The 25,770-nt window shown below is 35.8% G+C and overlaps 1 protein-coding gene across 20 annotated transcripts in view; it reads right to left on the reverse strand.

Annotated features, from left to right (window-relative positions):
* Positions 1-2,021: 2,021 nt before the first annotated feature.
* Positions 2,022-25,770, reverse strand: part of si:ch211-244o22.2 — a 48,351-nt gene continuing 24,602 nt past the window's right edge. For 8 of the 20 annotated variants that reach the window (XM_073950556.1, XM_073950559.1, XM_073950558.1 and 5 more), the window contains 10 exons: positions 20,637-20,796; positions 15,097-15,251; positions 14,772-14,883; positions 11,932-12,239; positions 10,232-10,292; positions 9,991-10,143; positions 8,133-8,215; positions 6,194-6,268; positions 5,785-5,950; positions 2,082-3,677 (listed from right to left, as the gene is read on the reverse strand). In XM_073950556.1, the coding sequence (XP_073806657.1) occupies positions 2,812-3,677; positions 5,785-5,950; positions 6,194-6,268; positions 8,133-8,215; positions 9,991-10,143; positions 10,232-10,292; positions 11,932-12,239; positions 14,772-14,883; positions 15,097-15,251; positions 20,637-20,796 (2,139 nt within the window). In that variant the 3' untranslated portion in view covers positions 2,082-2,811. 20 annotated transcript variants of the gene reach the window in all.

A 25,770-nucleotide genomic window follows, 5' to 3' on the forward strand; every position in this document is an offset into this window, starting at 1 on the left:
CATGTAGTTCTGAGATTGCATATTTTGATGTTCTCAGACACATCAAGATAAGTGCGTGAAGGTCACTCTCACACTTTTAAATATGCTGTTATATTCCAGGTAAAAAAAAAAAAAAAAAAAGAATGGTGCAACGGATGAACAATAGTAAAAATTACACATTTGACCTCTTCCCAACAGGGAAAACTTTTTTTTATCAATTATCTTTATATTGAAAATGTCATTTTGTGTGCTTTTTAAAAGAAAAGCAGTGACATAATTCGTGAAATTGGCAATTAAAGAGTTAAAGTCATGTCATTTTCCAAGCACTTTAGTAGTTTTGATCAGAACTGAGGTTGATTAACAGATTTATGCAGAAAAAATTGAAAAACATATTCATCTGATGCATTTTTACAGCAGTTTAAATCAGTAGATGTTTTCAGCCTGAACATAACAAAAGGGTAGTAGTAAATTCGCCCAGAGTGTAGCATTTTCTGAAAACGTGTCAAAATAAGATGTCAATAAGAGAGAGCGTACTCACACTATGAGAGTTAACTTGAACCATGCCAAAGCATGCTTGTCCCCCCCTCTCATCTTCCTGATGGCCTGCACTCACACTGCATCCGAGCCTAAGCATGCTTATGTCATCGATGATGCGCTGTTCAGTTGAGAAGCGCTCTTGCTCAGCACAGTGAAGTAAATAATCATAAAAGTCCTTGTGCTGCATGTACACGTTTGCTGAAGGTTCAGCTGTCGTGGAGCGAGGTGTTTGCATCCTTAATAAACTAAAACAGTACCGGTTCATTGAACAGTCAGAATGATTAATAAATCCATACAAAACAGTCCCTAAAAAGTCAAGTCTCGTCTTTAGTTTCGGGCTCAGGTGCGCTTTAAACTCACACTACCAGCATACCGCACCAAAGCCCAAGTGAACTGTGCTCTGGCACACCTCTTCCAAATGGGCCAGGGCCGGCCAACAGAACCGTGCCTGAGCCCGAATCAGAGCACTCACACTTCCCAAACGAACCGAGAAATGCACCTGGGCACAGTTCGGATAGTATAATGAGTGCACCCTAACAATCATTCTGCTATCTGAAACACAGAAAAAGTTTTGGTTAAATTACGACTCAAAATCACCCCAGAGTGTATGAAAAAATCCCCAACAGCACATAAGGGTCACAATTCCCAGTTTTGTGTGAACTATCCCTTTCAGAACATAACAGGGAAAGTTTTGTTAGAAATAGGAATAAAAAATAATAAAGAGAACTAAATGACACTGAAACAATACAACAGGTAACAAAAAAGTAATGTTTTCCCCATGTTTCTGTGTTGAAATGATCCAGATATGTTTTCCTAACATTCATTCATGCAATATTTAAAGCAAGCCTCATAAAACTTGCCTGAACATGTGGATGCAAACATGGGAGGGCTGCACAATAGTTAACAATAGTTTCAGCATCGATTTGTAATGTGTGTATCCACAATGGTCACAATGGAGAATATGCAACGTTGAGTAGGGATTGAGAATACATGACATTTGTGGAAATGTAGCAAAGTATACGCATAACAGAGTGAAACGTTATTATTTGCATGTGTTTTAAAAGTACTTCAAGACTGTTTAAAGCATTTGGCCAGAGTTTTTTTTGTATTTGTAAGTTTAATTGTACTTTTACTGAATCAATACAATGCATGCTATACAATTTCTGTACCTGAATACTGTTTGACTTTGCAGAAAATCATAAAGCACTGTTTATTTAACTTTTTCATTGCTCTATTGTAATTATATATATATTTTTACATGATTTACACCCTTAAAAAAATCACCCCAGTCAATCTAAATGAATGATGTCTTTCCAAATAGAGCTATTCCAGTCATATATGTTGAAACTGTATTCATATTGCAATATATAAATTGCAGAAAAATTAAATATCGCAATGTCAGATTTTTTCCAATATTGTGCAGCCCTGAAACATAGTATTGTATAACTAAAATGTGTCAAGCAGGTACATTTATAGCAAAAAAAAAAAAAAAACCCAAGCAAACGGATTGGTGTTTATGTAAAACTAAATAATTGCCACAGGGAAATCACCTTCAAACAGCAGCATTCATCCAAGAGAAGATTTAATGAGCAGAAGTAATCTAACAATTATGCAATCTTCTTAAGAGTCAGGAGTGATCTGTAAACACTAAAAACAGTAAAGAACCAATATAAAGTTAAAACAATTCATATGCAAAATAAGATGCATTAAAAGTTCATTTATAATATGATCATTAAAAGAAAGCTGCACTTTTTTTTAGGTGGCTCATTTTAGTTCCCTAGAGTTAAACAGTTGATTTGTACCATTTTTAAATCCAATCTGGCAGGAGCACTTTTCATTTAGTTTAGCATAGATCATTGAATCGGATTAAACAAATTTAGCAAAACAAATCTCCTATTTAAAACTTGACTATTATGTAGATATGTTATGTACCAAAGCCAAGAGCTATTTTCTAGGTCAACATGACTAGTAACTATGCTCTCATTCCAGCAAAATAATCAAGAAACTTTGTAGTACAATAAAACTCCATAGTTACACTGTGGTCTTAGTGCATGAATAGTCAGGCTAATAAATAGGACAATTATCAATAGCTTTTTTTAAAGAAAATGGTCTAATCCAATTCAATGATTTATGCTAATCTAGGTTAAAAGTGGTACAACCAGACCCAAAGATTAGCTAAATCGATTAAAAAATGGTAATACTCAACTGCTTAACTCTAGGCTACTAGTAAAATTAGCCTATTTCTAGAAAACCATCAAGTGTTCCTTTAAACTGACACCAGAGGATGAAAGCCAGTTACTCTCCCAAGTTTGTTGTTAGTTCTTCAGAGGGTTGAGGGATGAATGGTTCAGAAACACCACTGAGTCTTCCGCGTGTCCTCCTTCGACTTGCTTTAACCAGCTCTGGTGAGGTGTGATCCACCCAGGCCAGACCCACAGCCTGCAGGTCCATGCTCCTTCGGTTTCTCAAGCTGCGCCGCACAGAACCTCGACTCTTCCCCACAGGCTTAAGGATGTCATCAATGTTGAAGTCGGCCTGCTGCCAGGGTGCCAAATCAGACTCTGCGGGTCCAGTGTTGCTCTCTAATGCAATGCCCTCAGATAGAGCCATCTCGTCTACTTTTACAACATCGATCATTACATGAGGACTTTTCTGCACCTTTTGACCCTGTCCAGGTCTTTTATTGCTGGGTGTCTTCTGTTCTAGCCTCTCAGTGCTCACAGAGTCTTCAATTGCTTCCTCACAGCTCATTAATTCCGCAGTTTCCCTCTTCTCAGAGCACTCATGATGGTACATTGAGCTCATACCTGCTGATTCAGCGGACTTTTGGCTCTCTGTGTCTTGCTCCACAGTTTCAGCATCTGATTCAGTAGTTGAGTCAATGGTTGGATTGTCAAGCTTTTTTATCTTGGCTGCACCTGAGCTACGACGCTGGCGGACTGGTCTCCCTGAGTCTCGTTTAGTTTTAGAGGTTTTTGACCTAGAGTTTTGTCTTTCTGCAAGATCCTGGTGTTCCAAACAAGTCACATTTATATCCGAGTCTGTCATAATGGAGCTTGGTGACTCATTGGTCCATGTACTGGCAGTTCCCAGACCTACCACGGGACGAAGTGTCTTACTTTGGGGAACACTGGGTTTCTGAATCCCATTTTGGTCTCCATCTGTGCAAAGAGAAGAAAACTTTCACATCCGGTGGTTTAGACCACTAAAATAATCCAGCTGTTTGCTATAATAGCTGCATTCTTTTGCACTGGATTGAAAAATGAAAATACAATCTTCATCAGGCCAATTCTTTAAGATCAAATCAAGAACATAAATTATTCATGTAAAGGTGCCATGAAGTGCATCTTTTATTCAATGTTTTGTGTACTCTCAACTGAAAGATAGGGTGGGACAGCTCCTCCCACTGCCAATAGCGTTTAGTTTTTATCACTACTCTGCCAGTGAGACTGATTAAGCTCAAGCTCAAGCTAAAAAAATGAAAAGCAAAAGAGAAGAGTCTTGAAGGGGACAGGGCATGTCAGATCTAGTATTTAATTGGTCAAGATTGGATGAGATACTGAAGTATGAGGTGACGTAGGGCTGGGCGATATTGCAAATTTCTTAACAAAGATTTGTTTTATGTCATTTGGTATCCATAATTTTTGAATATTTTAAACAATCTATCTGGCAAAATATTTAAACAAAATATCTGATCTCTTAATAAATGATTTATAAAATAAATAACAAAAAACCCTAAGTGTTAAAGAGACTCTTAAACTTGATAAATAAATGTTACAAAGTGTGTGCAATGGTAAAGGTAGATTACCATCTGTATGGTGTAAATAATAATGATACAGTAAACCTCAAACTCTGTAAACAAAAGAAATTATAATAATCAAATCTGAGCTTTCAAGTAAAGGAACCAGCCATGATTATTTAAATACATACTGCAACATTAAAAATTGTGAAGTTGGATGACTATATTACCCACTATGCTAAAAAATCTTTCAGATGGGGCGCTAGTGGCTAATGTGCACAAGAAAAGAAACCAAAAAGCCACTCTGGCGACATCCTTTTTTTATTAAAAATCTCTTAACTGCTACTATATGGCACTCATTTTCACATGTGTTTTTATTTTGACAGTAAAAATGGCGCAACCCAAAACTTAGACTTGAAAAGTGCAAGCATGTGGCTTCTTTCATATTCAATACGCTTTGCACTTGTGCTCCCCTGACTTCTTTCTACTAGGCAAACCATTGTCTCAGAAGATGGCAAACAGACAACCCACTGCTGCAGTTTCAATACAAGTTTATGGAGAAAAGTAAAAAGCACTGCAGTGTTTGGATGCAGTGTGTTTGTCTGAGGTAATTAGTCTACCGTTATTACTGAAATGTGAATATTCCAAACAAAATATGAAGCTGATTGATTAGTTCTACTTACATGAACTGTGGTATGCTCAAGGCATTCGAAAAGTTTAGATGTTTTTTAACTAGGTTTACCTGGAAAATGTGTGTGCGTCACATGGGCATGTGCACGCTGTGGAAGTCATGTGCCTTCATTGGAAATGACAAACTTACACGCTAAACTTATTGGCATTGCTTCCAAGGTGTGCGCTCAGCAGACACATTTTAATAAAACTATAGCCTTCATACCGAACTTTTGTTTACAAATTATTATTGACAGTGGTGTACTGTTAATAATTACCGATACGTTTTTTTTTTGCCCAGCCATAGGGTGACTTAAAAAATAAATAAATAATCTTTGATCCACTCAGTGAAAATCTAAGCTCTGGATGTTTATATCAGTTTTATATTTTATAACCACAGATTTGACTGAAGCTCTGCACAAGACTTTTGGCCAGCGGAGAAATTAAAATGGTCGTGCCCAACTGAGTCTGGTTCTCTCAAGGTTTTTTTTCTTCACTTCCATCAGGTGAAGTTTTTTTTTCCCTCTCCGCTGTCGCCACTGCCTCGCATGGTTCAGGACTGGTAGAGCTACGCATCGATGAATTTGCTCTTCAGTGTTTGAACTCTCAGTAATGATTAAATCACACTGAACTGAGCTAAACTGAACTGAACTGAACTTAAACACTAAAACCTGAACCACACTGTTCCAGTTACTATGACCATTTATGTGAAGCTGCTTTGACACAATCACCATTGTAAAAGCGCTATACAAATAAAGCTGAATTGAATTGAATTTGCCACAGTTATGGAGCACACCAGCAAATAGATATCCTTAAAACTAACATCAAAAAAATTCACTGGGCCTTCAAGACAAGCATACCTGTTATTTTTCCTGATTGGTTTTGTGTTGGTGTGAGGTTGAAACTGGTAGACGCTGTCTCAAATATGGGGCTGAGCAGAGGGTTTTTTGAGGCATAGTCTCTTTTCCCATAGAGAGAACGATCCACCTCTTTATTTCCAAATTTTCTCTTTGCTCCTGTCGTTTTCTGAAAGTCAAAAAGCTGTAGTGATGAACACGAACACAAAAACGCTCCAGACATCTGAAATCATGCCTGATGCTATTTTTATATTAAATGCTAAGTCCAAGCCACATTAGTGTTTTTATTTCAGGCTCAGTGTCAGTTTGATTCGAGCGTTAATAATCAGAGCTTAAAAAGCTCCCGTTCACCAAGACTCATCACACGTCAGCTTGACTTAAAAAGTATAAATCCACTTCTTAAGCTTCATACCTTCATCTTTCCTGAAGCAGAAACTGCTGCTGTACGTGAGCTTCTCCTTTTCTCAGGCTCACTCTCGGCTGGTTGCTGAAACAGAAGAACAGAATTGAGCTGGATGACTGAAATTATATCCTTTCGATGCTTTTTTTTTCAAGCCTTGAAGGCACACTGAAAATCTTACAATTTCACACATGGATACAGTTTTAGGATGTTAAAAAGGAAGTTTGGTCAAATAAAGGTAAAATATTTTGATGATACTATTTGAAATAACAATGTTACAACAAATTGTTTGAATGCCAGATAAAAAAAAGAAAATAAAAAATACATGGCTTAAAGAATATTTCCCTCATAAATGAACTTGGGAAACTCACTATTTACTCTCCCTTAAGTGTTTCCAATACTTTAAGAGTAAGTTTATGGTTTTGAACACACACAAAAAGATAGACTCCCATTGACTCTCATAAAAAAAAAAAAATACTATAGGTTTTCACATGTTGTCATCGATGACGCTCGAAATTCAGATGGAGGGCAGATTCTTCAACATAGAAATCACTATCAGAACATCAAAATGTTTGTTTTGTGTTGTTTGTAATTGTTTAAATCAGCCAAAATAAATGCTGAACAGCTTTTATAGACTTTCAATAGTTTTTGCTCATAAAGAGTTGAAAAAATCTGTCTGACATATAATAAATAAACCTTTATTCAATACATTTATGTGTACAAAAATTTTTTGAACGCGATAATTCATTTGACAGCACTAATAAAGAATATATACAGGTCTAGCTACGTGAATCATATGTTAATGTGTTATATAAAAAAATCATACATACACCACCACACTTATACAAAATTCAGGAGAATTTAACGTACCCTGTCATGCAATCGCTGCTCTGTCTCGTTTCGCAATAATCAAAGTCTTTATTGTTGTTTCGGAAGAATAAACAACCTTAACATCGAGATGTGCAGCAGCGGTGAATGTTTGTTGATAATAAGTTCATCGACCGAACAAAAAAGAAATGTTATTACAAAAATAATAATGTAGACTATGCATCCACACTTGAATGTTTTTATCTGTTATTTCGTGATGTCTGGAAGATATCCGCATGTAAAAAAAAAACAAGTAATTTATAATAAACATGTTTTTGAACCACATAGAACAGTGATTAATCTGTACAACTCTTTGTTAATGAATGTATAAATATATGAATAATAAATACTGTAATGTTAGTGTAAACTGTTGTGCCTCACATTAGTGTAGCATTATAGCATAGAAAACTGAAGCCTGCGAAATAATTTGTTTATTACTACAGTTGTGTTGTACCACAGCAACAATATAATAACTACGACAGTTTAATTCAAGTAATTATCTATAGTATATGCTTTCAAACACTTTAGTATTTTCTATAGTATTTTTTCATGTGACAGCTTTTACAGTATCTACCAACTCGATGACAGGCAAATATATTTTAGTTCAGAAGAAAACTCAGACCTCTTCATGATATAAGAATCATGCACAACATATGTGGTTATTTTTTTTTATCTAGATCTCCTTTAAAATATGGTGTAAATCAATTTTGTGTGTCACCAGAACCATGTGATTGCACACAACCTACAGTTAATGGTACAGGTTATCATCATTTTATCTTCTTTTGTTTTGATCAAAATAAAAATCTCAAATGTTTAGAACAATTGAGAGTAAATGATTACAGAATTAAAATTTTCGGATTAGCTAGCACTTTAAGGATCTTCTAATGGTAAATTCTCTTAAAATATCCATCCATCCATCCATCCATCCATCCATCCATCCATCCATCCATCCATCCATCCATCTATCTATCTGCCTGTATGTGTGTGTGCGCGCGTGTCTGTGTAGGATTGTATAAAACAGTAATAACTGAATCCATCAAAAGGAAGAGTTTGAAAGTAGTGATGTACAGATATGAGAGCTCACCTTTCTTTTTCTACCGCGAGAGCGAGTTGCTTCAGTGCTGGAGTTGGATGAAAGTGTCTTTTCTGAGATTGCAGCCTCTACTGCTAAATAAGAAACATGAGTCATACATTACAAGCTAAAGCAATTATATATTGAATAGCTAAACAAACTGACATGATCTTCTATTTCCATACACCTTTAATTAATATTTAAGAGTCATACAGCTAAGTAATAAAATTAGTTCAACAATCACATTTTAAATTATCTTCAGAATCAGACATTTATAATTGTGAACAAATTGCATTTTTTTTAACATAATATAGATTTACTTGAACACAACAAGACCAAGAGCTCTATTTTGACAATCTAGGCACAAAGTCTGAAGCGCAGGGCGCAGAAGCATTAAGGGTGTGTCCGAATACACTTTTGCTATTTTAAGGAAGGAAAAATACACTCAGCACAGCGCATAGTCGGACAGGGTTGTGCTTATTTTCTTAATGAGTTATGGGTGTGTTGTGAAAATAAACCAATAAGAGACTCATCTCCCATTCCCTTAAATAGTCATTTGCGTTTTTAATTTACATGGCGGACTTTGTAAGTTTAAAAACTGAATGCTTCACTAGCGAGAAAACAGTTAAACAGCATCTGCAGGGAAAGGATAAAGAATGAGCCTCCTCCAATCAGCCTTTACTTTCACTTTACAAATTTACACAATTTACTCTCTTTCGTGGATAAGGGAATGTGTTGTACGAACAGACATTAGTCTATATAATTAATTTTATCAAGCACAAAGATTTGTTTAAAATCTATTTCTAAATTGATTTCTGATTTCAAGCAAACGAATAAATAAACAACAAAGTGTACTTCAGAAAAAACAAAACAAAAAGCGCTCTGGGGTAAGTTCAAATGTATGGTCGGTGCTCTTTGGGTAAGGGATTCTTGTTGCAAACAACAAAGTGTGCTCAAAAAAACTATTATAAAAAATCTATTATATTCAAATACACACAGGATGTGTATTTTCAGATTTCAATTAAAGATTACAAGGGCAAACTTTTTTTTTTTCTTAAAGACATGCACAGAATAATTGTTCACCACAAAACTATCAATGTGAGCAAATAAAATCATGGTTAGTTTTGATTTCTTGGGGACTTTAACCCTAACAGACAGAGTGCTTTAAATATTATATTTACACTAGACAGTGTTTATGTGCAACAAATTTATAGTACAATCTCAGAAAAAAAAGGTACACATTGGTACAAAGTAAATAGAAAAGTAAGTACAAAGACACTGTTAACATAGGGCTTCCTTTTGGCACAGTAAGTTTTCACTGGCATTTGTGGATGTAACTATGTATAGCTTATACATGAATGATGATTCTTGATTCAGTGTTTTAAATCACATCATTATTTAACCAATTTACCTGATTACTAGAACTAAACTGCTTCTCTTGTGTTGGAAAAAACAAAATTGATATGTCTTTATTTTTGGAAAAAAAAAAAAATCATGAGAAACATTATTTAATGTTTGTTGTATTGTCTGCACTGAAATACAAGAAAGTAAATTTAGAATTCTCTACTTTGATTTATTTGCGTTTTCCACACTGTCCTAACCTTTTTTGATTTGGGACTGTATATTTGGAGTTGGCTGATTTTTGTAAAAAAAAAAAAATAATAATAATGTTTCGGGTATCCAATCAGTAGACATCTGGCTGATCATCATGCTCAGTTTTATTTTTATAGATTTTGCTTAAAAATGTGTGTTGCAAATGTATTAAAAGCAGCTTAGACTTACATAAGCTGAAAACAGAAATAAAACTGCATCTATTTACTAAAGCTGAAAAATCATGAAAAAAAGAGGGAAGAAAATAAGTTCAACTCACCAGAGAGAGCCAGTGGCTGATCATCAGTGGTACATGGCAGCTCATCCCCTGTCTGTACATTTGCTGGTACATCCTCTTCCTCTTGAAAAGCAGCGTTCATAACTTCAGTTTCTTCAGCCTGGGGCTTCCATGTGTCCTCAGCAAAGAGTGCATCTACAGTTTTAGATACATGATTAGAACTCAAACAGAAGAGAAACTTTCTCCAAAACTTTCTTCTGCTCAAAATCGTTTCACATCTCACCTTTCCATTTTCCTGGAAGCTGGTTTGAGGGAGACTCTTCTTCCATGATGGGAAAACTGATCTAAAAAGATACAGACAAAGGGGAAAAGGCAGAAAAATCACAATCAACTACAAAAAAGAAGTGTTTTAAAATAAAGGTGGTGGTGAACTAAAGTGAAATACAGCAAGCATGGCATCTACAGGTTTATAAGAGTTATATTTAAGACTTTTTAATAGCACATTATAGCACAGAATTGCTAAAAAAATGCTAAAAAACATTACACATGCTTCACACATATACACAAAGTGTGAAAAAACTCAAAACATTATTATTAGTATTAAAATAACAACAATAATAAAAAATAATACATAATAAAAAGTTCCCCCTAGACTGCATTAACAACACTAACAAAACATATTTGCAATAACTTATGCCCATTATTAAATGTACATTTATGTATAGCTTTTTATTACTGTTTTATTCAGGATTTCTGCAGGTTTTATCAAGTCAAATTTAAGACTTTTGAAGGCCATTAAGAATGTAATTTTTTTTTTTCTGAAGTCCTGGTTTTATCATGAGGAATCATAGTTCATTTAGAATTTAAATAAATTAAAATTAAATTAAATATTTATTCATTATTATTCATTATTCATTATTATTATTTATTGGGCATCTTTTGTACGTTTTAGACTACTTCTGGGCTGGGAAAAGTCAGCTATATCTTTCAACACTGATGTTGGCCTGACTGAGTAGCTTTTTTTTAACAAAAAGCTAAATTAAGACTGGTTTAAAAGAATTTAAGACATTCACTAAAGTATTGTGTTGAATGTAAGACTTTTTAAGGCCTAAAATGTAGTTTTTGAAATTTAAGACATTAAGATTTTAAGACCCAGCGGACACCCTGTATAGATACTTGTTTTGGTAAAGCATTACCTGAAAACTTCGACATGATATTTTCTCAACTTACACAATGAAGACTAATGTAAACCAGAATTTTTTTAATCATGTAGCAAACATTTTAAATATAGCTTGAAAGACAAAACAACAACTTTTAATATGGCTTAAGGTGACATTAAGCTGTTTAACTGATCATATTAATAATAACATAGTGCCACTATTACATTGTGGAAAAAGTTTAGCACCAATGACACATTATATGTGGCTGTGAGTGTCTGTGGGTGTCTCTGCGCGCTGGTAATCGGTCAAGCTTGTTATGCGAGAAAAAAATAAAAATAAAATAAATAAATGAGAAATATCGGTGGATTCCATTCCTTGGCTGGTCAACTGATGCATCTCTAGTTCTTCATTTGTTATTTTACGGGTTGATGCAGCTGTTACAATCTATAATAGAGCGAAATCCCCACAAACTCTGTTTTTATATATGCAAAATTCCAGCAAACGTTAATTAAGTAACCAGAATCCTGTGAACGTGTATTTTATTAGGTTACGCCAAAGACTATAAATGGAATTCGGTTCCACCCATGTTGTTCTGTGTGGTGATAGACGAAGAGATTTATGCAGACTTCAAAAAAGAAACCAAATCTTCCTTTTTGGGGATTGCATTTTAAGAGCTCTGAAACACGAATTTAAGACATTAAGACTAATTAAGGGCTTACTTTTATACTATGGGATTTTAGACGTTTTAAGGAACACTAACACCCTGAGCAAGATGTACAATTCAACAGAATAGTTAATTTGGAGAAGCTGGTGAGTGTCAAACCTTTTCAATCTCTTCAAATACTTCATCGCTGTACAGAAGGCCGGTGCTGCGTCTGTCAATAACCAAGACAGGAGAGGCTCCATTGCTTTGCGGGCTGTTGAAGTCAGGTTGGGGAAGAGAGGGCTCACATCTTTGAGGTGTCTTCAGCAGAGAGCGTTTAGGACCAGTAGATGATGGAGGACACCTCGGGGTGCCTCCTTTCTGCAGTGGTGTACTGGGAGGGAGAGCTTTGTCAAAAAACTCTGGAGATAGTGGAGCCCCAAAACGCACACGCTTCTTCTTGCATACAGAGGAGACCACATTTTCATCTATTAAAAATAAATATATATAAATAAAAAGTATGACTTCAGAATATGTAAGAAAATGAACAATACATAAATGGTTTAAAAGATCATATCAACATGACAGAAACATTTACATAACAGCTACTGCACTCCCAACAAAACAGTAAAGGCTTTTAATTTATTTAATACATATTAAACCATTATCATTATAAATAGACTACGGAGTGACTGATGTTGTTGGTTTGCATTGAATCTCAGTTCAGACTTTCATTTTCAAACCGTCTGCAGTTAGTTACTTTATTTTCAAGCTCTGAGGTGAACTATCTGGAACTGTGTGTAATAAATGTCATATAAAATGGTATTTAAACTCACAGCGATAGCATTTAATACTGAATAAATCACATAATCTACCTGAGGTGATCTGTCATAGTAGTATACGTTGTTGTTCTGTGGATATTGGGGCTGCATGTTTAGATGTTTTATTCTTCTGCGATAAATATTGTGGTATGAAAACAATTTCAGAAGATGGGTTGAATAGCTCTATTTGATGGTTTTCTGGGGAGTCTGACAGTATTCGGACACAGAAATTGAATAATCACAATGCAAAAAATAATGCGTTTCTTACTTTGTTTTGTCTGGTTTCTAGTCTAAAAATATATAAAAAAAATCTTAGACCAAGTAAAAATATTGTTTTGTTTTCACCATCAGAAGAAATCAGTAAAAATTTTAAGATTTTGCTTGTTTTAAGGAAATTTTGTGCCAGCGGGGTAAGTGAAATCATCTTATATTCGCTATGTAATCTAGACATTTGGACTAGAAACAAGACATAAATTCTAAGAAATAAATGTTTTTTGCATGTTTTGCATGAATCATATAAAGTCCATATAAATGCAGTGATTAAATATAATTCTGTAGCTCCTGGTCAACTATAATTCAGACTGGACATTGCATATCTTTGCGATGTGACTACTGCGGTTGAGCATTGCGATATCCATGCTGAAATGATATATTGTGCAGCCCTAGTGGAAATAAAAAGCATTTCTAAAATATTAATTTTGCGTGGCATCGTTGCAGATGGTTAGGACAAAAATCCATTTTAACATACCTTTTATCATGTGTCGTGGTGCTATGTCGCGTGTAATTAAGACATGGTGTAAATCATGGAAGCAACAAAGTTTGGTGATGTATTATGTCAATGTGTCTCTTTGTGTGTGAATGTGCCTCTTTGTGTGTCTTATGTCAATGAGTCTCTCAATGTGTCTTTTGTGATTGGGATTTGTCAAACCATATTTGATATTATCACCCTGCAGCCCAAGACAGGTTACATACTGAAGCTAAGCAGGGCTGAACCTGGTCAGTACCTGGATGAGAGAACACATAGGAAAACTAGGTTGCTGTTGCAAGTGGTATTGACACTGCAATCCGAGTCCTAATGCCCCAGTAAAGTAAATGGTTCACTATACTGTCAGTGAGCGCCGTCTTTCAGATGGGACATTAAACCAAGGTCCTCACTCTCTGTGGTCAATAAAGACCCTTTCGTACTTGCCGTAAAGAGTAGGTGTCCTGCACAAATTCCCTCCATCACGTGGGAAGCCATCTTCCCTATCCACTAAATTGGCTCTATCATTGTCTCTCCACTCCCCCAATAGCTGGTGTGTGGTGAGCGCACTGCATCATTGTCCTGTGGCTGCAGTCACATCATCTAAGTGGATGCTGCTCACTGGTGGTGGTGTGGAGAGACCTCTCACCCTCATGATTGTGAAGGTGCAATGTCTTTTTCAAATTTTAATAGTCTATTATTTATTCCAGCTCTCTATGAAAGTCCCATTGTAATGAAAAGCTAAATTTTGACAAGGTTTTTCGTGGGTAAAGGGATACTTAACCAAAAAAGGGAAAAAGATCAGTCATCGTTTACTTCACTTGCTTCAAACCAGTTGAAGTTTCTTTCTTCTGTTGAACATAAAAGGAGATGTTTTGAAGAAAGCTAAAAAGCTACAACAATTGTCAATGGTTACAGCTTTTCAGCTTTCTTCAAAATATCTTTTGTGTTCAATAGAATAAAGAAACTCAAAGGTTTATAACCACTTTAGGGTGAGTAATACAAAGTAAAATTTCATGGTTGGGTGAACAATTCCTTTAACATGAGAGGAAATTATCAATTATCAGAGCGGAATTTGAACACACACACACGCACACACACACGCACACACACACACACACACACACACACACACACACACACACACACACACACACACACACACACACACACACACACACACACACACACACACACACACACACACACACAAACACACACAAACACACACAAACACACACACTGTCAAACAAACACTGTTTTATGAACGGTTCATCTTTGAGCTACTCTGGAATCATAAAAAGCAAGCAGCACATCTTGTTTTCCGCTTTGAAAACAAGAAACACTTCTTGAGTGACAAATCAGCCTCTTACAATGATTCCTGAAAGACACTAAAGATATAATGCTAAAAACACAGCATTTTAAAATATTTTCAAGCACTCAAACATTTGTCTTACCTGCTGGCTTTATATCTGGTTTTGACAGCATGGGTAAAGAAAGAAGCTCATTCTTTGCATCCGAATCCACATCTGATAGAGGCCTGTGGCTTTGAGACCCGGTACATTTAACCTTCATGCACAGAAAAACAAAACAACACAGTGCTGACAGCAAATACACCACCAGACTAATAATGTGGACCGCAAAGTCTGCTTGAGTTAACATAGCATCCATTAGTTGCCTTCTAAGCACTTTTACCTGTGCCTGATTGTCTGCTAATGGCCATTTAACAGATCATAAACTGGATCGAATATCAAATATGGAAGAATAAATGCTGAGGATTACCCCTTGGTCCTGCTGTGTTGTAGCGGTGGGGTTGGGGAGTGGCGTCTTGGTAATCTTGTCCTCACACTCCCCTGGTGGGGCCCAGCAGCGTTTCTTAGAGGCAGGAGGCGTCATTGAAGTGGGTGGGCTAGGTGTTGTCGGTGTGTTTTCCTTCCCTGCAGAACAGCAGTAGCAGAAAGACACGACCTTAACTACATAATTACACAAGATGATACTTTGAAAATGTGTCAAGCTGGTAGGGCTGGCGATGTGGCAGAGCACTTGACTAAATAATATCACTGCTGCTAGTCAACACTAAAAATACTAGTTTGTTAATTGCTTTTTTTGGAAGATATTTTCGATACAATCTAATTATTAACACATGAATGTTACATATTAAATTGTTAATTTTGTATTTAATATTTTTTAAAAGTGTGAGGAATGGAGCAAAACACAATATTTTACCTTAGTGTCTGTTCCACCAGTCAAAGTGGTTTCAGAGAAATTTGAAAAACGACAAGATGAGGTAGTATATTTATTTTTAAAAAGAGTTGTGCAGGCTTTGTTAAACTGGATATAAAAATCAACCATTGCTTGTAGGGCTAATAATTTAATTCATCATTTCATGTATTTCTGATGCCTGTGATTGTATAATGACTGTAAAAGCATTTAGGCATAAGACATTGAGTTAGTTGTAACTTTAACAACAACGAATTTACTCACATTAATTTTACTTTTATCACACTTGAATACGGTTAGACTTTGAAAACAATAACACATTTTTAAATTGTATCTTTTTCTTGATTGTATTTATTGATTGCTATGCATGAAAATACTCACAAATATAGAAAATGCACTGCAAACAGCATAGACTACAACTAATGTGTGTCAGGGGACCTCAAAAAGTTTATGGAGTGTTTATTAGACATTATGGAGATAAAAATAGTTAACATTAATTAATCAATCATTGACTAAACACATGCAAATACAGAAACGCACTGCAAATAGCACAGACCACAACAAAAATGTGTCAGGGCACCCCAAAAAGATTAGAGATTGTTTATATGATTTTATGGAGATAGAAATTCTTTCCAAATAGAGATATTCAAGTTATCTGGTGAAATTGTATGCATATTAGGGCTGTGCAATAAATCGAAATTCAGTTTCAATTTTGATTTTGGCTTCTAAAGAAAAAAAAAAAAAAATTAATCAAGATAAAAACGATTATTGCATCATATACCGCCCTTTTCCAGTTGTGCACATTTGTTTCACTGCAAAGCAGTTTCACGTGAAAATGACTAAAAGCATGTACTGTAATGTAAGCTTTGCAGCACAGGATCTCCATCCTTCATTGATGTACATTCAAATCATTCATGTTTTTAAAAGCGCGAAAGAGATCTCATGGTGTTGTGTGCATGCGCTCAGCCTCAGAGACGAGCAGAGCACACACATCTAAAGTCATCTTTAATTTTTTGTTTGACAAATTTGTGTCAAACTGTGCCGTTTAGTGATTATTCATATTAACCCTCATTTATGTAATAAACAAGTTGAGAATCAAAAGACACGTGAAAGTGAAACCATAATCAGAACCTTACTGCTCTTAAAGTGACAGCACACAATACGCTGCAGCCTGTTTTTACTATTAATCAAACTACAAAAGGAGAAAAATCAATCACTGCTCTTGACTGAAGGACTTTTGTAGCGATAAATTAAAGTTTATTTTTCTAAACATTATAGTCTTAATAACTCATCTCTAATAATAGTTTTATTTATCTTTGCTTTGATGACAGTACATAATATTTGACTAGTTATTTTTCAAGATACAAGCATTTAGCTTAATGTGATATTTGAAGGCTTAATTAGGGTAATTAGGCAAGTCATTGTATAACAGTGGTTTGTTCTGCAGGCAATCAAAAACAAATATTGCTTAAGGGGGCTAATAATATTGAACATAAAAATATTTAAATAATAATAAATATTTAAACCTGCTTTTGTTTTAGCCAAAATAAAACAAATAAGACTTTCTCAAGATAAAATATTATAGGAAATGCTGTGAAAAATTCCTTGCTCTGTTAAACATCATTTGGGAAATACTTATATAAAAAAAATGTACAAGAAGGTGAAAAATTGTCTTCCACTGTTTATTGTTTTGAACAATCGTGATTACAATTATGACCAAAATAATTGTGATTATGATTTTACCAATAATCGAGCAGCCCTAAAGCATGTCACAATATATATTGCAGAAATAAATTAAAAAATATCGCAATGCTAGATTTTTCCAATATCGTGTAGCTGTAATTGCCTGTAAGCTTATTACATTAGCAGGTAAGAGGGAGAGTAGTAGAAATTTTATACTGAATTCAAGAAGTAACCTTTTGAACAAATACTTGACAATGAGTTATATCAATACACTAACGAATATAATTCCTTTAAGTGAATGCCAGTTCATGTCCAGGTTCTTATCAAATATTGCCTTATGTTATGCACTTGTAACATGGACAAGTACACGGTTGCATAATCTCAGCATATAATGGTATAATGAGTATGGCTGGCCGATTTGGCCTAAAATCTAAATCTCGATTAAATGAACATTAACTCAATTACTATTAATGAACAATTTAATGAATCTTTTTTGCCCTCATCATTTACTGAGAGGTTTTGTATAATATGTGCACGTATTACATGAGAGATTTTCCAATGAAAGGAAACACACACTATATACTATCTATGATTATTCATTTAACATCAACGTTGAACAACTGAACTTAAAACACACATTGTGTTAATCTAACAGTCACTTTGTTTCTTATAAAAAAAGCAAGAATAAATTACTTGCACGTTTAAAACTTAAACTATTTTCAGTGTTTTTTTTTTATATTGATGTCATTATTTTATATGAGGTCATCCCTAAGTATTGAACAATAAGTCAATATATTGATTATTGTGACAGGCCTAAACTAATCAATTACAAAATTTCTATTTAAAATGGATAGTTCACACCAAAACATTTTAATCTCTCATCATTTATTTGGTTTAAACCTTTATGAGGTTATTTCTTCTGTTAAACACAAAGGAAGATACTTTTAAAAAATGTTGGAAACCTGTAACTATTGACTAGCACAGTAGCAATTTTCCTATTATGGAAGTAAAAGGTTACAGGTTTCTTCAAAATATCTTATTTTGTGTTCAATAGAAGAAAAAACTCAAAGGTTTGGAGTCACTTGACTATGAATAAACAGCGAGTAGATTTAGATTTTTAGGTGAACTATCTGGCAATAAATTGACTCTGGTTTCTTTTCAATTCATGATGTTTACTGAATTCTCAAGCAGCATAACAATAAAGTCCGGTCAAAAAAAAAAAAAACTGTGTTGCCATCTTTCTTTCACTTTCCTATCTTGTAATATAACTTAAAACAGTACAATAAAAGCGGAGCAAACCATTACAAACAAAAGAGTGGGCGTGAAATCAACAAATGTACACAACTAAATAGATCAACATGTGTAAACTATACATTAATTTAAGCATTAATAATAAATGATATTATATCAAATTATGGCTCATACTATCCCTTTAAATGGTAATTAAATTAGTAATGGCACACGTCCCAACTTGCAAAATAATTACTATATTCATTTTAAACTGGCAACTGCTCTCAAGGTAGCTGAATAAAAATGCAAAAGAGAGAAATTCAGCAGAACTGATTATTTGAGTCATGTTATTGATCCCACAGCATGAAAGACTAAATCCTGCTTCTAACACAGACAGCGAAAGAAAAACAGCTGCTCATGAACTTTGAAATATGCCAGTTCATATATAAAATTGCCCAGCATCCAGCCTTCCACACTGACATTATGAATTGCAATAATTAGAGGTGATGTTTAGAAAGGACTTCAAACGCTGTCTGGAACTGGATGTATACACCGAGTGGAAAAAGCAAAGACTCATTGTGCTTTCACATAAAATGAACCTGAGAAAGTTTAGTGCCAGTCACAAATAACAAGCTCATTGGTGATTTAAAAACCACCTTTCATTCAAAAATCAACATTAGGAAGCTGTTTGGAGAGAAACGTGTTTATATTACTCCAATATGACTGTGAACACATTATATTTGAACACAACAAGTCTCCTTTTATAAATGTGATATTAAAATATGATCCAAATTCCAGCAATTTTGAGGCCCACCGATACATAATGTAGCATTGTGGTTTTTCCCACCCACCGATACTGATCGACAGGCACATGTAACCATGTCCTCAAGACAGGATTGGCAAAGAAACTGGGATTAAAAGATCTGTTCCAACTCTCTGTGATCCAACTGCACATCAAAAAGCATTAAGTTGTACACTTTGTATTTTCATTTTAAACTATTTTTTTGAACTACGTAATTCATGTTCTGCAGGTTTTACCTTAGCTCTATAGTATACACAACTATAAACGAAGATGCTTCATAAGTGCCAGTTTGTAGACAGGTTTATTTTGTACAGTAACTCAAAATCCTTATACAGCAACATATTTACTGATTTAGTGGGCACCCTGTCGCATTTGCTGCAAGTAGATTAGCAAAAACAGCACAGTGTGTTAGAGGAGCCCAAAAACATTGTAACAAGATTTGTGTGTAGGGATGGGTACCGAAACTTGGTACTTTATCAGTATCGGTGATACATTATAAAACACAGAATTAGTGATAAGCTCCGACAATAAGGGTTCTGCTATCGGTACTGGAGAATCATTGCTGAATAAATATTACTTACAATAGCATAATTTAACTGACTAACATTTTCTAATTTGCGATATTTGGTATTCGTCTGCACAGTTGGCAATCTCACATGAGAAATGCTCATGTTTTCGCATAATGGTGCAACGGAGAGTGCGTCAAGTATAAAAGCCTTCACAGTTCTCGGTTGTGCGCACACACTCAGTGGAGGCTCACGCTAAGCACACATACATAGCTTGCAACACAGACTCACGCACGCACAACTCGTAAAGTTGTGAAGCGGCGGAGAGAATCAAAATGACAAAATGTTATTTTTTTACAAACGGTTACAGTAAATGTATCTCTTCCCCACCTGTCACGCATGTAGTCCACTTGAGTCTATCGCATTTAGCAGTTTGCATGAAACAGCCTGATGCTTTGCTTTAATTGTCTTGTTTACATTTTAAAAAACTTAAATAGTCAAAACGTCAAAAACTGAAAGGATCACAGATTATTTTGACTGGAAGATTGGATGACTGGATGATCTTTTCCAATATTTTTATTAACACTGAAAGCCTTTTGAAATGTAAACATATTTATTCAAAAGCTCATAAGCATAATTTGATTTATTCTGCAAATCATCCTGCTGCGCTCTAACAGGGATCAATGGAAGAAATCAAATTGCATTAAATTTATTACGGCGCCTTTCTATTCTGAATAGGTTCTATTAGCTGGAAATGGCAAGCAATGACAGTGCAATGTTCTTTTAATTTACTTCATAATTCCATCTGGTCCTAGAAGCATGCATCCTAAAGAATTCGGTTTTTATGTTGCCAACAATCAGCAGCTTGAGGAGAGACTGACCGTTCTGGGAATCCTTAGCCAAAGTGCTTTTTGCACTCTCATTCTCCTCATTTTTCTTCCATTCATCCTTCTCCTCATCGTCCTCCATCAGACACTGGAAAGCAGCCATCTTTTTCTTCAGAGAGTCACAGCGTGAAAGAAAAGGACTCCCCTGTAAAAGCTTCATGAGGACAGAACACATGGTTACAGTGTATAAAGACAGAAAAGCACAAACAACAACTTTCATCATGATATTAATGAGAATTAACAATGCGGTACACACTTAAAAATATGTGGTGGGTCAAAAGAGTGATGAAAATGCAATTAATTTTAGAATCATGCATTCTCAGGGCTGATAGTGGAAAAAATTCCTGAGCCTGAACTTTTTTTCCTTGCCCCTGAGGTGAGTAGGGGTGGGGGTACTATGTATGCAACGCACTTTTAATACATAACTTGTGGGCCCCTGGGCCCAAATATATTAACAGCCTATGTGTAACCCTGATCATCATTATTGTCAAGTGGCTCTTTTTAGACACATGCCAGTAATGTCAGTGACACATGCCAGTGTCAGTGATCTTGTGACATGTGCCAGTAGGTGTCAGTATAAGCACATTAATCTTATAAGTCTCTTTGCTTTAAAGAGCCCATATTATGGGTTTTTGAAAATTCCCCTCCATGTAGTGTGTAACACAGCTCTAAGTGAAGTGAAGTATCCAGCTAAGGCTTAAATCTGTAAGAATACAGTGTTTAAAACTGTTGATTCATCTATAAAAGAGTCGAATCATAGTGCTTCAAACGAGTCGCCTTGATACCGACTCATTAGGTGTTTCGCCATGACGTACGAACGAAACAAAGTTTTTCACGTGCACGCGCAAACCCGGGAGATTTCAAACCTGAGGCCCCGCCCTCTGACGCAGTAACCCAGACACACACACACACACACACCCACAAACACACGCACACCCACAAACACACGCACACAAACATGCCGGTCGATTGAAGTCACACTGCAGATGGATATATTGAGTCTCTACCCAAAGATGAAACATCAGCATTATAACCAAGCAGTTGGAAACTTCTGGAAGCTACATGCTACAAAGAATACTTCATCTGAGTTTGTTAAAGGAAGGATCAGTAAAGAGTAACTGATGGACGTCAGGATGGGTTTCTTCCTACATTTCTCAAGTGTAAGTACGTGCGGTTAAAGTTGTTGCCTCGTTTACTCTAGCTTGCAAATGTATTTAGTTGTGATTTGTTACTTGTAACCGCGTGTACTGTATCAGGTTAACTGGATATATTATCTTATCGCGTGCAAAGTCACGTTAAAAACGCGACGCGTGCTGTTTGTTTATGGAGCTCTGTGCTAGAGTTCTGCTCCCGCGATTTATTCGGAAATGTATTCCCGCGCCGCAGAAATCTGGCGCGGGGAGAGAGAGAGAGAGAGAGAGAGAGAGAGAGAGAGAGAGAGAGAGAGAGAGCGAGAGAGAGAGCGAACGAACGAACGAGCTCTGTGTACTTTGTGCTGTGTGTGTACAGACAGCTTGGCTGTCTGGACTGTATACTGGGTGATATTTGGTTGTGTTCTCCGCTCTAGCGGGACCGGGCGCGGCGGGCAGAAAACGGAGCGGGTTCTCAGGCTAAAACCTGGCGGGTGCGGGCTGAAGCGGGAGCGTTGTCATCCGGAGGTGTGTGTGTGTTTTTGTGTGTGTGTGGTATGGCGAGTACACGACTGTCTCCTTCGTTCGGTTATCCGTGGCACTATCCACTCGCCATAGTGTGGCAGCTAAAGTCCACGCCTACACTATCGAGCGTGTATGAACTGTGATTACTTTTTAAATTGCTGATTAGCTATTGGCCATTTCCCTCTCTGACTGAAGGCAGTCGACCAATCGCGACAGACTGTCATCGGTCCAATCAGCGCAGATTAGCTCCGCGCTAAGGAGGGGTTTGGGAACAAATGAATCACTGGACGATTCATACAGGAGTCGCTGGGATAATTAGATAAAAATAAATGCAGATTATAAGACCATGAAAGTGTTTTTTGACCTTGCATGCATATTAGACTGTTGTTGGAGACCCTTACAACCAAGATATGACCTTATTTCATGTATAATATGGGCTCTTTAATATTTAAAAATCATTAGGCAAATGACACCTGTTATCTTACATGCATATATGTTATGAGTTTTCAACATGCATTTTATTATAACTTTTTAAAGGATATTATTTAAAATACCTTAAAATGAAATTAAGTTAAATAATAAAATAAATGAATGAATTAAAAACATAGAGAAGTCCATATTGTAGGGAACAAATGAACTGCCAGGATGCAATAATATACAGTACAACAGATAAGTGTAACCCCTCCCATACATAAGCATGCCACAATAAATTTGACTGACATGTACTGCCAAATGACTATATTACGTACGGAAGTATGACTACGAATACATAAAATAAATCCGTTTAAATTAAAACATCGTGGAGTAGCTCAGCAAATAAACTAACTTGCGACGCGATAAATTAGGTTAAAAGTCGCGTAATGATTAAATATGGTTTTGCTCGTGTTAATTAATGTCATAAGCTTCGCCGGGTGTCGATGACATTGGTCACTACACATGCCACTAGCGAGTGACACATGACAGTGGAAAACCGGACGTGCCACCGGAAGTGTCACTACACTCAGTGGCATGTGCCAGTGTCATCTGTACGTCAGATGTCGTGTCACTATGTTAAAACTGCTACTGTGAATCCGCATTCAAGCGCACACAATAAGCTAAAACTCGCCCCAAGCACCGGCAAAAACAAAGACATATCTTAATTATTTATTAATAAACTTATTCTGAGTCAGTGTCGCAAAGATCCTGACTGGCAATCTCCTCTTGGACTCGCCTTTAGAAATTCATCTTTACGGATTAGGCTACATGAAGGAGTTTTTTTGTTTTCGATTTGTTTTATTTCGTTAAGTAATAATTTAAAGCTTTCTATAAATATATTTATTATGTCTGTGAGGCATATACATTTTGCTTCATTTTGTTAAGCGCTCCTGTTCAAAAACCAGACGACAGAAAGCGCATAATTTTGGTTTTCTCTATTTTATAAAAACGCTGTAACGTTTTTTGATGTATTACTCGTACTTTGTGAGCAAAAATGACGGATAACTTTAAATTGCTCCCACTGAAAAAATGCAAGTGATTGCTCTGGCGCCTCGATGTCCTGCAAGCTTTTTATAAGCAAACTATGCGCCTAATAGCACACATTCTTTAACGTTTAAGCTACCATTGTTTTATACTTGAACTGTTTTATATCTTTTATTTTAGGCAAGTCGTGATGATCTGAGAAGGCAAACTGATCAAACAGACAATGATGGTCTTCCGCTGGGCGCTGTTCGTTAAAAAAAAACTTATTTTTAACGAATAAAAAATGCTCCAAACGTATTTCTAAATAAGCTGAATAAAAAACGAAACTAAATATAAACACTTTGCCATTAGGCTACATACAAAACTGAACTATTTCATAGCTGAAACACTAAGTTGTTTAAGGAGAAGGGGGAAATATATTTTTGTCCCGTCTATTGCTTCACCGTTATTTCGAGAATAAACCCAGCGTAAATATGCAGATGTCATTCCCAAAACATATCAGCGTATATGTGCCGAAAACGAAAGTTTCATACAAATTCTGAATGGATTATAGCCTGGAAAGTGCAAAGCACGCTTCTCTTATTATCACTAAAAAGCGTCACTAATCTTAGTTCATAGAGATCTCACAAAGATCTGTTATAATTTATAAAGCTCTCTAAATTACACAATTAATCTTTCATTTACATGGCGTCTACACTCAAAAGATGATTCACGAGCACACAAAATGGCACTTAATAAAAACCAATCCAGCGCTTTCAGGAGTGAGTGAATTCTGCGAATCTAGAGAAATGACAGATCAATAACCGTGAACCTGATTTTTTTTTCCCCGCAGCCACAGTACGCCGGAAATCCGGCGTGGTGCCGGAACGCTATCACCCCTGCATTCTGAAGAATCAAAGTAAATTTGTTTAAATAAAGTACTTTTTCAGATGTCACCTTTTATTGAGTTTGTAATGCTGTTTGTGAACAGGTGTGTCAGAGATGCACAATAAAATAAGTCACTATCCACCCCAGTCCAAATACTTAAACATAAGATTAATGGCAAATTTGCTTTTGTTGGCTGTATGCAACCAATGTCTATTGTGACCCACCCACAAAAAAAATTGGCTGAGTCCAAAATCACATATTTGCCTACTTTATAGTATGTTAAAAGCAGTATGCAACTGATGCAGTTAGGTCAGTTGATCATGACAACTTGTGGTTGTAAACTTTAAATTCCATTCATGCTCCTCGTATTCATAAAATATAGAATGCACTTTTCTAATAGATTAAAATTCAAACGTAGTACCTAGTCAACTAGTGGGCAATTTTGGACACAGGCACTGTATGTTTGGTTTGTGCTATTATGCCATTGTGTTGTTGCTAAAATATGTTGTTTTTGAAGAGGATTTTATTCTCTCAGTATGAAGTATTTAAGTGTAAAGCAGTTAATTTTCTCTTCTCAAAATGTATGTAGTGTTTGCAGCAAACATGCCAGCCTGTGTTAAAAATACAGTGATATGTCTGTGTAAGATGAGTATGCTTGCACAGGAGCAACAGTAGGAGAAGGCTATGAAGCTGAAGAATGATTGTGTAGAATAACTGAATATGTAAAGCACTAATTATATATGTTAAATACTTGTATGAAGCTATATGTGTCAGAAGTTAGAATGAGTAACATATTATCAAGTTATTATCCTATCATGACAATGTATGTAAACACTTTGTTATTTTGCATCTATGCTCTGGTGTCAAAACAGTTGCTGACACAGACCTGTAACATCTCTGTTGACATGAGCTAGTGGGCTGAGATTGAGAGCCAAGAATAACAGGGCCACCTATAGTAAAAACCTATCCTAAAATGGTTAAAAGTTAAAATGAGACACCTAGGGGTGTGTCAAATAACCTGTAAAAAGATTGTAAAAAACACAGACTTCAGAAGGAGCAGGAGAGACTTTGGAAAGAGAGAACCAGAGATAGGAATCGTCCAGGAGAGACTTCAGAATGCTCTGGGGTCTGCTCTGCTCTTTCTCGGC

This window comes from Danio rerio, chromosome 5, assembly GCF_049306965.1.
Source record: "Danio rerio strain Tuebingen ecotype United States chromosome 5, GRCz12tu, whole genome shotgun sequence".
NCBI lineage: Eukaryota > Metazoa > Chordata > Actinopteri > Cypriniformes > Danionidae > Danio > Danio rerio.